General features: G+C 49.5%; 1 protein-coding gene across 4 annotated transcripts; it reads right to left on the reverse strand.

The window, feature by feature from the left end:
* Positions 1-1121: 1121 nt before the first annotated feature.
* On the reverse strand, positions 1122-13995 carry SLC25A45 (solute carrier family 25 member 45). Of its 4 annotated transcripts, none has more exons than XM_083592052.1 (7): positions 13929-13995; positions 11128-11221; positions 10009-10052; positions 9156-9227; positions 6572-6757; positions 3995-4262; positions 1122-2538 (listed from the first exon to the last, which is right to left on the reverse strand). In XM_083592052.1, the coding sequence occupies exons 2-7, from the start codon at positions 11162-11164 to the stop codon at positions 2270-2272; spliced, it is 876 nt and encodes a 291-aa protein (XP_083448178.1). In that variant the 5' UTR covers positions 11165-11221; positions 13929-13995; the 3' UTR covers positions 1122-2269. The 4 variants fall into 4 exon arrangements, with proteins under 4 accessions (XP_083448178.1, XP_083448179.1, XP_083448180.1 ...); XM_083592053.1 differs by lacking the exon at positions 13929-13995 and adding an exon at positions 12640-13834; XM_083592054.1 differs by lacking the exon at positions 10009-10052 and having other exon boundaries at positions 13929-13989.
* Positions 13996-14002: the final 7 nt, after the last annotated feature.

The raw sequence follows: 14002 nt of genomic DNA on the forward strand, positions 1-14002 counted from the left end.
ATGCCAGCAGGGTTTGAACCAGGGGCCTTCTGCATGCAAAGAAGAAGAGGAGTTTGGATTTGATATCCCGCTTTATCACTACCCGAAGGAGTCTGAAAGCGGCTAACATTCTCCTTTCCTTTCCTCCCCCACAACAAACACTCTGTGAGGTGAGTGGGGCTGAGAGACTTCAGAGAAGTGTGACTGGCCCAAGGTCACCCAGCAGCTGCATGTGGAGGAGCAGGGAAGCAAACCCAGTTCACAAGATTACGAGTCTACCGCTCTTAACCACTACCTCTGAGCCAACACGCTTCCTTATCATGTCCACCGGTAAGGATGGAAGAAACATGACAAGGATGTACCCCAAGAAAGAGTATGGAGTAGACCCCAATAGTGTGGGAAATCAATTGCAATTCAACTTGTGGCTGACAGCAGAAGAGAAATGATTTTGTAGCTATAGCTGCCCATCTGAATGTATCCTAAAAAACTTCTTTTTTTTCTGTAAAGAAAATTGGCTTCTTTTCCACAGGCTTTTTGCTCTACTCAGCACTTCCTAAGCTTTCAAATACCTCTGGTGATGCAGCAACAAGGTGCCTGGTGGGATTTAAGAACGATTTGAGGAGGTGCATTGTGTTCGAATTTATGGCATCGGACCTTTGCCCTCAGTCCAGTAGCCCTCATTGTTCTTCCGCTCCCACTGAGCTTCCTCCTGGTTTCAATAGGAAGATGGAGGCGGCAGATAATCACTAGCTGCATCCACACCCTCCTTCCCACTCCACATCCAGGTTTGGGAAGTGGGGCACGCGTGGCGTCAGCCCAAACCCTTACCCATCCTGTGGTTTCCTATGAAATGCTGTCCAAAATCCTACAGAGCCACTGCCAGTCTATATAAACGAGTAGGCTGCATGTGGCACAACAGACCAAACAGAGGCAACCCCAGGCAACCTGGCCACCAAGTCTTGTTGCCCACTACTGGTGAGATGGGTTGTCTTTCCATCTTAATTTAGAGTGGTTGTTCATTCATTCATTCATTCATTCATTCATTCATTCACATCTATCCAAATGTTATGGCAAAGCTGTGTCCTCTTTTCCGGTGATGAAGGCATTCCTGTGTTTTAGCAAGGCAGAACGGGCCACTCTGGGATATTTTATTTGTTTATTTCATTGCATTTATATCCTGCCGGTTTCTCCAAGGAGCTCAAGATGGCATACATGGTTCTTCTCCTCAACAACAACAACCACCCTGCGAGGTAGGTTAGACGAGAGGCAGTGACTGGCCCAAGGTCAGCACCCAGTGAGCTTTGTGGCCGAGTGGGGATTTGAACCCTCGTCTCCCAGGTCCTAGTCTGAACCTCTACACCATACTGGATAAGGCTGCTGGCTACATGACTGCTGCGATCTTAAAAAAAATCCAGGTAGGTAGACCGCCCATTAATAACCTAGTGTTACAGATTTGAGGGGGCAGTGGGTTGGCAAGGTTGAGACTAAGCCCCCACCCTCGTGTGTTTTTCTCCCTGAAAAGTACATAGAGTTGAAGGAGGAAGTGGGGAAGAGTGGCTCTCCTTCCCACTTCCCCTTTCAGCTCTATGTGCTTTTCAAGGTTCAAGAGTGGTGCTACAGGATCCTACGTTGAGGGAGTTGAGGATGCTAAGCCAGGAGGAGACTGAGAGATGGTATGAGAACCATCTCGACTATCTAAAGAGCTGTCCCATGGAAGATGGGGCAAGACTGTTTTACGCCGCTCCAGAGGGTAGGGTCCGAACTGATGGATTCAAAACAACAAGAAGGGAGATTCCATCTAAACATTGGGAAGAACTTTCTGACTGGAAGAGCCGCCCGAAAACGGGAAAGACTCCCTCAGAAGGTGGTGGACTCTCCTTCGCTGGAGGTTGGATGGCCTTCTTTAGCTGCGATTCGTGCATTGCGGATTGCGGGGGGGTGGACTAGATGCCCCTTGGAGGTCCCTTCCAACTCTACCATTCTATGACTCCGAGTGCACCCACTTCCTCTCTTTCTGTTTTTCCAGAGGAGGGGGAATAGCAGTGAGCAGAGGCAGCGGTGCCCACAGCACTTGCTCAAATGTGCCAGATGTGCCCAAGAGTCTAAATTGCTGTATGGTTTGCCCAGAGGTGGTCAATGTCTTTGAGCTTTCTTTGGGACCAGGGCCCACCCAGCCTGCTAGGCGCCACCTCTGCCCTGAGTCTCTGGGCTGCAAGATGCTGGTGCGAAAGCCCTGAATAAGATGAGGAAGGGCGGCAATGCCAGCCCCTCCTGAGGATGCAACTGGGGTTCAGCAGAGAACCTTCAGGAGAGTCTCGTAGCTCAGGAAGGTGATGGCGTTGACTGGGAAAGCGCGGAGGCTGTTCAGGGCCAGCCCTTTTAGGAACACCCGCGGGCCCTCCTGCCGGGCGCTGGTGAGGATGCAGTCCAGGATGCCTCGATACGCCACTCGCTTCACCCCATCCATTTGCAAACGAGCCTTCACCACATCCATCGGGGTCGCCAAAGCCCACGAAACCGTCCCGGCGCAGCCACCGGCAAGCAGAACCGTGGCAGAGCCTGCAAGGGGTGGGATGGGGTGGGGGGAGTCAGGAAGGCAGGCAAAGAGCACAGCATGGGTTGGGGGGCCTCTCTTGTGGAGGAGCAAGAAGGAGGGAGGGATAATGCCCCCTAAAACAGGGAGGGCAGCAGATGTCAGGCTGGAAGGAACTATTTTGTTTTGTATGAAAATCCCGAGATCCACTGCATGTAGCCAGGCGGTCAAGATGCGGACTTGCAATTAAGAGATTTGGAGAGCCCAGCAGTTTGTGGGAGCCCTGGAGCTGAACTGAGCTCACAGTCCTCACACACATAAGACAAACCTGCTAGCCCCTCTAGTCCACAGTGGGCCAAATACCCCTGAGAATCTAGGAATCTAGATAGAGATAGACTGCCTCTGGACCTGGAGGTTCCACAAGAACATAAGAAAAGCCTGGATGTTGGGTCCATCTAGTCCAGTGTCCTGTTCTCAAAGCGGCCAGCCAGATGCCCCAAAGGGAATGCCCCAAGCAGGACCTGGGCACAAGAGCCCTCTCCCTCTCTCCCTGAGGCTTCTAGCAACTGGTATTCAGAAGCATTTCTGCCTCCGACTGTGGCGGCAGAGCAGAGCCATCCCGGCTAGTAGCGATCAATAGCCTCCCCTTCCTCCACGATTTCTTTCTAATCCTCCTATGAAGCCACCCAAGTTGGTAGCCATCACTGCCTCCTGTGGCAGGGAGTTCCGTAGTTCAACTATGCGCTGCGTGAAGACGTTGTCCCTTTCATCCCGTCCTGAACTGTCCAACATTCAGCTCTGCTGGATGTTCCTGGTTGTTCTGAGAGAGGGAGGAAAAGTTTTCTCTCCCAGCTTTCTCCATGCCATACATAATTTTATAATTTTCTATCATTGTTAGGATATTGATGTTCCATTCCACCTTAAAAGGAACAGACATGATTGTTGTATGTCACATGTCTGTTTACGTTCCAGCACAGTTTGCTGGGAACTTCCGTTTGTGTATAGCTTTTGCCTTAAGCTTCCTGCTCTTGGACATGAAAGAGAGCAGACATGTTTTCTTTGTCCTGAACTATGCTGAATAAACTGCTTGTAAATGTGCTTTACATATGCCTCTGTCCGCCACTTCTGTCGCATGTTATTCACTCTGCTGGTTAAGGCGTGCTCAAGTTTCTGAAGGCTTCTGAAGCTGTGAGTTGCTGTTTGATGCTGTTCCAAGGAACCGGAGTTTGCCCGGCTGCCGGCCGGTGGGCTAGAGCCAGCTGGGGGCCTGCGAATTGCCCCCGTTCCCTTGGACACATCCCAACAGTCATGGAGCCTTTTACTTGCCTTTTCGCCAGACTAAAACACACTCACAAACACTCCTTGTTCCCCTCCGGCTCCAGCTTTCTCTGATATTCCAGAGGAACAGGTTCCCGGAGAGCCTTAGGGGATGTGCAGAGGTGGCCCACCCACCGGGTCCCCCCAGCGCTCTTTGTATCTCACCTGGCTCCTGTGCTTCTGCAGTCAACGCCCGGCAGAACATTGCGTAAATCAGGAAGTACATGCCCATGGTGGGGGTGTCGCGAAGCACCAGTGCTGTAACCCCACGGAACAGGCCACGGGGGCCTTCCTCCCGCAGTAAGCTGGCAGCGCAGTGCACTGGACCCCTATACTGTGGCTGGGGGGCCCCTGGTCGGTCTCTGCGTCCGTACGGGTGGGTCTGGTTCTGCAGCCGGACTTTGACAAGATCCACGGGGGCCAGGACCACAGCCTGCGTCAACACAGGGAATGGAGGGGGAGAGAACAGTTCATTTACTGTCTATCACTACTTTTGTTATGTTTGCAATTATGTGTATTTTTTACATTTGGGCATGGCTTGAGCTACGGAAAGGCGGCATACAAATAAAATTATGAATGAATGAATGGGGGGGGGGAGGAAATGGGCTGCAGTGGAACAGGAAAGGGGGGAACCACTTTCCACAAAATTTAGTCCAAGGCTTGTCCAAGGCACACACTCCCAGCCATACATCCCATGGGAAACTATGAAAGGCTCATTATCATGGTGCAGCAAGAAAACTGCTAGCATGTTTGCAAAGCTAAGCAGGGTCCAGTATGGCTTCAAATTGGATGGGAGACAACATGTTGAGATTCCTGCATTGCAGGGGGTTGGACTAGATGGCCCTTGGAGTCCCTTCCAACTCTACCATTCTAAGATCCTATTGTTATATGAATGTGTTGTTAAAATTCTTTGATTGCTATTAAAATTAAATATGTATAATGAGAAAAGGAAGCAAAATTAACCAACTGACAAAAATGGCATGTGGGTGTGTAAAAAAACAAAACTTAATACACATAGTTGTGTGACACCGCAAGGTGCAAAATATTATCGAGGATCTACAAAGACAAGTTTCTCCAGAAGTTTGTCCTTTCTCTTTTGGATTTGGAAGTGCTTAAAGAGAATTGTATAAAAACAGCACTGCAGTGGCCTCTTTAACACCTCTGAAATTAGATAAGATCTATGGAGTCAGAAATAGTAACTGCTGATCCTGTGCCAAAAATGGAAGAGGGTTGGTAGCAGATGTGATACAGAGCTCAAGCATTTTGGGAAACGGTTCTCCAAACCCCAAGAACCCTTGTCTTTTTAATTCTGTTCCAGATTTAGTCTCCAATATGGTTTTGTAGCCCCAGATTGCCAGATGGATCCAGTTTATGCTTGTCACTGGACCTGTAAGCAGATACCTCAGCGAACAAGAATGTCTGGGGAAATTATGGGGTGCTATTTTATCTCTTGTATTTATGGCCTTCTCTAAAACTTTAAATGCACCTGAGCATGTCAGTTAGACATGGAGCCCAGTAGTCGTTTTGAGAAAGAACTCTTTGTCTTGGGTTATGACCAATTTGAAGAGTAAATTCCCACAAGGAGGTTAATATTCTGCCTATCGCACGACGTATTTTATCTTACAGAAAGGTGGCTTTTATATGGACCATATGCTTCAGCTTTCATATGGCTTGATACATGCATCAAATAAAATGTGTAAAATTAGAATGAAAAAAAGAAAAAAAGATTAATTCCTAGAGAGGAGGGGCAGCCTCCAGAGAAGGAAATGGCTTGAGCAATTGATACAGCTCATAACCAACTGAACAGCATCGTAATGGGGAAATTGTGCGGCTGTTTCAAGAGCTGAACAGGGAAAAACATGGAAGGAGGATGTTTTAGAATCATAGGCCTGTAGAGCTGGAACCCTAAGGGGGCATTTAGTCCAGCCCCCTGCAGTGCAGGCATCCCAGCTAAAGAATAGCTGACAGAAGACCATCCAACCTCTGTTTAAAAGCCTGCAATAAAGGAGAGTCCTAATGTTAGTCACACTCAAGAGTAGACACACTTAAATGAATGGGCATCACTAACACAGGTCCAGTGATTTCCATGGGTCTGCTAGTAGTAGAATTTAGCTGATATGCCCTGCTTTCCTTTCCTTCTAATGCAAAGGTTGTCCAGTCCAAATCAGTTTCAAGGGCAAAGTTTCCAGGCACGGAGGTCTCCTGGTGGCAGCAGATTCCCCTCCATTGTGGTGAGGTATGTTGAACTTGTATTCAAAATTATAGCAATTATTTCTCAATTTGCATCTATACCACCTTCCGATGGAGTCCGTTCCACTCTCGAACAGCTCTTGCTATCTGAAAGTTCTCCCCGATGTTTCGTCAGGTTCTCCTTTCTTGCAATTTGAACCCACCTTCTGCGTGATATTTCAAGATGGAAATAATATCTCCTCTCAATCTCCTCTTCTCCAGGCTAAAGATCTTCAACTCCCTCCACCGTTCCTCCTAAGGCTTGGTTTGCAGACCCTGGATCATTTTTGCTGCACAACTTCCAGCTTGCCAATATCCTTCTTAAAACTGTGGTGCCCAGAACTGGACACAGGGCTCCAGGTGGGGTCTGACCAAGGCAGAACAGAGCGGTGCTATGACGTCCCTTGATTGGGACTTGGGCGTGAAGCCATGCAGATCCCGAAACCATGCAAACTGAGCAGAGTCACAGACACGCTCATACGCTCAAGTCAGGTGGGGCTACCTGCTCCTTACCTGCACCAGTCCTGAGAAGCATCCAGCCGCGTAGACATGGGTGTAGCTGGGGGGGTTGGCGCTGCGATCGCGGTGGTGGGTGCCGCACAGGTAGAGCAGGAAGTTGCTGTAGGCCCCAAACGCAACAGAGTTCACCATGGCCACGCTGAGCAGCGGGAAGCTCATGCCTTTGAAGAAGCCAAGGATCTGCAAGGCAGAAGCAGGCAGGTGAGCCCTGCAAGGTCTAGATGACGCTTAGGGTCCCTTCCAACCCCACAGCCCTATGTTTCTATGAGCTGGGGGACGACGACCATGTATGCCACCTTGGAGAGAAAAAGGGGGGCTACAGATAAATAAACTGGGGATTTAGCCAGGGTAAAAAAAGGTAAAGGGACCGTTAGGTCCAGTTGTGACCAACTCTGAGGTTGCGGCACTCATCTTGCTTTATTGGCCGAGGGAGCCGGCGTACAGCTTCCGGGTCATGTGGCCAGCACGACTAAGCTGCTTCTGGCGAACCAGAGCAGCGCACGGAAATGCTGTTTACCTTCCTGCTGGAGCGGTACTTATTTATCTACTTGTACTTTGACGTGCTTTCGAACTGCTAGGTTGGCAGGAGCAGGGACCGAGCAACGGGAGCTCACCCAGTCGCGGGGATTCGAACTGCCGACCTTCTGATCGGCAAGTCCTAGGCTCTGTGGTTTAACCCACAGCGCCACCCGCGTCCCCAGAGAGCAGAGGGTAGAAAGCCCTGCACAGTGGTTCCTTCTGACTCCCCACTCCCCAATCAAACCTCTCCCCTTTTGGGTGAATTTATCAGCAAGGGCTGAGTAGCTTATGGCAACTGGGATCCAACTAGCCCTGGTTGGAGGGGCTCTCACTGGAGGAGGAGGAGATCAGCAGTCAGTCCCAGCTTGAGCCTTTGGTCAAAGTGAGTCAGGATACACTGTCAGGTTCTCCTCCAAATCTCCAACATCCAGACCCTCCAGGTGTCCCTATTTTCCAGTGACAGTCCCGGATTTACAGAAGCCCTTGTGGTTTCTGATTTCATACCAGAATGTCCCGCTTCTCCTTAGGAGTCGGATGCCCCATTTTTCATAGGAGAAGCATTGGAGGGTATGGTAGAACATCCCCATTTTCATCAGGGACATTTTGTAGGGTATGAACACCCTAAAGGAAGCCTGCAACCAGCAGCGGAGGAAGCCGCTCAGGCACCTGGGGTGGCACACCCAGGAGCGGGACGAACCCACAGGGCCTTTGGAGTCTGCCTTCTCCTCCCACTCAGCCGCCCTACAGCTGGGGGTGAGGCAGCAGGCAGACCGTTTGGGCAATGCAGAGCCTGCACGCGCCCAAGCCACCGCGTGTCTCCTGGGAGAGATGCGTGGCTCGGGGGCGCTGCAGGCTCCGTGGTGAGTACTGCCCAGCATTTTGTCACCACCCTCAGTGGTGACACCTGGGGCAGCCCGCACCCACCACACACCCCTTCCTCCGCCCTTGCCTGCAACTCATGGGGAGTAGCAATGTTTCAGGTACCTAGAGGTTGCACCTAATGTTAGTCGCACACAAGACTAGACCTACTTAAATGAATGGGCATCACTAACACAGGTGCAGTGATTTCCATGGGTCTGCTAGTATTGGAATTTAGCTGAGTACAATCACATATGCCCTACTTTCCTTTTCTTCTAATGCAAAGGTCGTCCAGTCCAAATCAGTTTCAAGGGCAAAGTTTCCAGGCACGGAGGTCTCCTGGTGGCAGCAGATTCCCCTCCATTATGGTGAGATATGCTGCACTTGTATTCGAAATTATAGCAATTATTTCTCAATCTGCATCTATACATATCAATTAGCAGCTGCAAATTTTGTAAAAGCCTGTGTCCTCTCTTGTCTTTCTCTTCCGGTGATGCCTTGCCTCCCACCCTCTCTTCTGGCAAAGTCACCCCTCCCAAGCGATCTGTGGGGCAGGCCCCTGTGATGATGTCAACTCTCCCAAGAAATTAGATAGGCAAGGATCAGGAATGGGGCTGTAGAGTCAAGAGGCAGCACTAGAACTGCAAAGAAATAGATGAGCTTAGAAATTTATTTCTGGGGTGGGGGGGCGGAGATTATTCCCAAATTGGGCATTTGGGAAAAATATTGAATATTAATATTAAAAAGCAAAATAGTTATATGTACTTGTCTATAAAAATAGTCATATGCCTCTGTGTCATAAAAATATATCAAAGCAATTTACAGTAATACAAACATAAAAGCATGCAAGAAAAAAGCATTAAAAAGTTAAAAAGATACATCAAATAATCATTGTAGAATAATGTGTTCTTAATTGCCTGGATAGGACTGGAGGAATAGAAATGTTTTCAGCACACATTTAAAAGTTGGCACGGAAGGCGCCTGCTAAATCTCTAGTGGCAGAGAGTTCCACAGAACTGGGCAGATCATATTTCCTTCTTCGTAATAAGTGATTTTTTTGGGTTAAATTTGCATTCTAAAATTATGTTGTTACAAAAGACCTTGGTCTAAATCTAGCGGTTTAAGATTAGGCTGGGTTTTAAAAGGAGGTGAAAGCTCAGAGGTGAAGTCTGCACTGCACACACAACAGAAAGAGGCTCACCGTTTCCTCACGGTACGTCCTGACCACACAGTCCAAAACGTTCTGGTATCTGGCCTGTGTCTGCAACCGCACCTGGAACGGAAGAAAAGCCCCCGACTCAGGGCCAAATTAGCAGCCCCAGAGTCTCTGGGAATGTCCACTACCTGAAACCCTAGGCAGCCACTGCTGCCAGTCAGTGCAGGCAATAATAATAATAATAATAATAATAATAATAATAATAATAATAATAAATTTTATTTATACCTCACCCTCCCCAGCCAGGGCAGCTAGCATCAGTAAAATTACAGTAAAAAAATAATGGGGGGGGGACCAATTTAAAATACAGGCTAAAATGCAATTTTAAAAAGCATCCTCATTTTAAAAGTAGCCCTGAACTAGAGGAACCAATGGTCTGGGTGAGTATAAGGTAGCCCTGGAAGGCTCTTTCCCATCCACTGGTAACTGGAGAGGCTGAGTCTGGGACCTTGTCCATGCGACTCATGGACTCGACGACTAAGCCAGGGTCCCCAAACCCCAGTGAACACGCCAGTTTCTGCTTCCCCACAAAACTCCACTGGCCACCAATCCCACTGGGGAGAAAAGAACTTTGTTGGGGATGAGGTTCGCTGCCGCAACCCAGCATGCTGCTCTGTGTGGATTCAGTGCCCATTGCATGCTATGCAACAGTTGCAGCTAGCACAGAGCCTCAAAAGCAGCTGACCTCTTTGGGCGTGCACCTCCCCAACACTTCTGGCATCCATCTCCCTCCCTCCCATCTGAGACCCATCTCCTTCAGGCCTCGCCCAGGGCTGGAAGTCCTCCCACCCCACCCCTGCCTTAAGCATTTCCAGCCCCCTCCCCCCAAAGAAATCACCTTCACCGTGTCGATTGGGTGCCCCAGAACCAGCCCTGCTGCCCCTGTAGCAAAATAAAAATTAGAAAGGGGGAATTAGTGGGGTCTGTGTTAGGGCGAAGAGGCGCTAGGCTGGCTTGGGGAGAGAGAGGGGCAGGGTTGATGTGTTGCTTCTGAAAAAAAGCATCTCTGAGCAGCCGCGGAAAGCTAAGTTGGTCTCGGTTTCATTTCCCTTGTCTGTAAACCAGAAATGAAAAATGGCCTGCTCCAAAGGGTTGTTGTGAGGAAACAAGGGCCGAGTTGTGAGAAGCTGGGAGCAGCAAAAGACAACTTCTCTTGTCCTCCCCCAACCCGATCCTATTTTCTTTCACTTAAAGGTAAAGGGACCCCTGACCATTAGGTCCAGTCGTGGCCGACTCTGGGGTTGCGGCACTCATCTCGCTTTATTGGCCAAGGGAGTCGGCGTACAGCTTCCGGGTCATGTGGCCAGCATGACTAAGCCGCTTCTGGCGAACCAGAGCAGCATACAGAAACGCCATTTACCTTCCCATCGGAGCGTTACCTATTTATCTACTTGCACGCTGACGTGCTTTCGAACTGCTAGGTTGGCAGGATTTCTTTCACTTAAGTCATTGCATTTTTACCCCCCTCTTTTTCTAAGTGAGTTTAGGGCAACATGTGTATATGAGGGGCGGAGTTCCCCTCCTTTTTATCCTCCTAGCAACCCCGTGAGGCGGCTCAGGCTGAGAGGGGGACTGGATCAAGGCCAGCCGGGGAGCGTTGTGGGGTTGGATCGATGCTGCCTCTCCTGGGTCCTTCGTCTGATATTTGAGCCACTTCTGCAACAGCTCCATCGGTTAAAGCGTGGCGCTGATAACGCCAAGGTCACGGGTTTGATCCCCATATGGGCCACCCGCATATTCTGGCATTGCAGCGGGTTAGACTAGATGGCCCATAGGACCCCTTCCAACCCTATTAACTCTATGATTCTATTCTTCTACATACACACACACACCCTGCCCTGCTGGATCATAGGGTCTTCCATGCTGGAATAGGGATGTGTCCCTACAACAAAGCCCCCCACCTGTGTGTGTGTGTGTGTGTGTGTGTGTGTGTAAAGGGAAGGAGTTCAGATCTTACCAGAAATCCATCCTGCAGCAAATTCTGCACCGGACATCGGAAAAGCTTCTGGAAGTCTGGGTGCATCGCAGAGGGATGGGGTGGGGGCCAAAATCTGGTCAAAGGGAATGCACTGGTTGAGTTGCCTTAATCTTTAACAAAATGCCCACCACAGGGATACACGTTCTCCTACCCGCCCACTTGAGATGGACCATTAACTATGCAATCTGGGCTGAACTGGCCATGGTGCTGTGCTGGGACCCAGAGGCATGGCTCCTGCAACAGCCCCACAGCAGCAACAGAAGTGGGGAGGACAACCTCTTCACACTCTTTCGGTCACCCCACCCCAAGAAGGTTATTGTAGAGCTAGGGGTGGGGGGAGATCAGAAAAAGGCAGCCCAAACCATCAAGGGGATGGAGCCATTCCCCTATGAGATAAGGCTGCAGCATTTGGGACTCTTGTTTGGGGAAAAGGCAAGCAGGAGATGGCACGATCTTTGTAAAATGATTCACAGCATGTAGAAAAGGGGACAGAGAAAAGGTTTTCTCCCTTTCTCATAACACTGGAACTTGTGGGCATCCAATGAATGTTGGGAGGTTCGGGGACAGATAAAATAGAGCCTTCCTTCACACAGAGCGTAGTTAATCTGTGGAACTCACTCCCACAAGATGGCCACTTCAAAGATGGGACAAATTCATGGAGGAGGAGAGGGCTCCTAGCCACCATGGCTATGCTCAGCCTCTGCAGTTGAAGGCAGAAATACAGTGGTACCTGGGGTTACAGGTTACAGACTCTGCTAACCTAGAAATAGTACTTCAGGTTAAGAACATCTGGGATGAGAACAGAAATCGTGCTCCGGCGGCGCGGCGGCAGCAGGAGGCTCCATTAGCTAAAGTGGTGCTTGAGGTTAAGAACAGTTTCAGGTTAAGAACGGACCTCCGGAACAAATACAGTGGTACTTAACCTGAGGTACCACTGTACTTCCAGATACCAGTTGCTGGAAACTGCTGGCTTGTAGCCTAACTACCTTACAGGGTTGTTGCATTGTTATTTTTTAAATCATTTTTGGGGAGGGGAATCTCTATGGAGGAAGGATAGGATAAAAACTGAAGAGTAAGAACAGTGGCGTAGCGTGGGTTGTCAGCACCCGGGGCAAGGCAAGTAATTTGCGCCCCCTAACCCGTGGATTTGCGCCCCCCTAACCCTAACCCCCAGATGTTGCGCCCGGTGTGGCCGGGCCCCCCTGCACCCCCCACGCTACGCCACTGAGTAAGAATCCTGATAAATAAACCAGATGCCTTATTAACTCTTGCATGTTACTCAGTAGGTTTCTCACTAGCTCTTAGCTCGAGGACACAAGAAGAGCCTGCTGGATCAGGGCCAATGACCCAGCAATCCTGTTCTCACAGTGGCCAAATAAATGCCTGTGGGGAAACCTGCAAGCAGGACCTGAGTACAAGAGCCCCCCCCCCTCCTGCATTCTCCAGGAATCGTTATTCTTTTCCGTCTACACCTTCTGTCCTTTGACTCACCTGGGCGCTGGGATCCTGTCCCCGCCCCGCCCCGCCCCCGCAGTTGCTGCTTTCAGCTCCAAAGGCCGCAGAGGCTGAAAACCCACCCCCCACCCCAGCAAAGAAAGAATCCCTTGTCTCCTTGTGGCTTCTCTTCCTTGCCAGGATTAAATATTCACTGCTGTTAACCTTTAGACCAGGATCGGATCTGACTCGCTAAGTTTGCCACTCTTTTCGCTGGATGCTTCCAATCTTCCAAGCACTATCATAACGAGGAACACACCTTTGCCCCGAGATCGACGAGAGATCTGATCTAGCGCGCTTGACTTACATTCCGTAAATTGAGCTTTTGAGAAAAGGCTACGCTGTGTTAATTTTACAGGCAGTAAAAACGTCTGAAAGTTTTCCCGGTAGCCAAGAGAAGTTGAATTGAAATACTTTTCTTTTTTTTAAGGAAAAATAAAAATTAATTGTGCACTCAGTGTGTTTTGAAGGTCAGTTCAATCCAATCATGAGGATAGGAACGGAAAATAAAACTGCAGACATAAAGATGTGATTATACAAATCTCTGGTGTGACCCAAATTTTGAATCCTGTGTCCAGTCCTGGTCACCTCACCTTAAAAAGGATATTGTAGAGTTGGAAAAGGTCCAGGAAAGGGAAACCAAAGTGATCAAGGAGATGGAATAACCCCCTATGAAGAAAGGTTGCAGCGTTTGGGAATTTTTAGTTCATAGACAAAGCGAATAAAGAGATATAAGTTTATAATATCATGCATAGGCTGCGGAAAGTGGATACTGTACAGAGAAGTTTTGCCGCCTCTCTCATAACACTGGAATTCATGGGAATCCAACGCAGCTGAATGTTGGAAGGATCAGGATAGATAAAAGAAATGACTTATTTATGTAGCACATAGTTGAAGTGTGGAACTCGCTCCCGCATGAGACAGTGATGGCCACCAACTTAGATGGCTTTAAAAGAGGACTGGTCAAATTCATGGAGTGGCTCTGCTCTGCTGGAAATCACAGGAGGGGATAGTGTTCGAATCCTGCTTGCCCACGTGCTCCATTCTAGGGAAGAGCCTTACGGAATATCTGAAACAGGGGGTACACACACACGCAAAATCGGAAGTGTTCCTCGCTTCACACGTTCAATGATAAACGGGCGGGGGGTGTGGAGGCCAAGGAACGAAAAAAATCCTTTGATCTCGATGGGCAGAGAGGGCAAATGCTGCTGCAGCTGGAGCCCCGTCTTGGAAAGCTCTTCTCTCCACGCGGCGCTCAAGCGGCTGCCCGTTCCCCAGTTACCTACCGTAATCCCCCGATTACAAGCGCGTCACAAATCACCCGAGCCAGCCTCCCGCCGTGACGTCCCCACAATTGGGG

Source organism: Podarcis filfolensis (assembly GCF_964270895.1).
Source record: "Podarcis filfolensis genome assembly, chromosome: 16".
Taxonomy (NCBI): Eukaryota; Metazoa; Chordata; class Lepidosauria; order Squamata; family Lacertidae; genus Podarcis; species Podarcis filfolensis.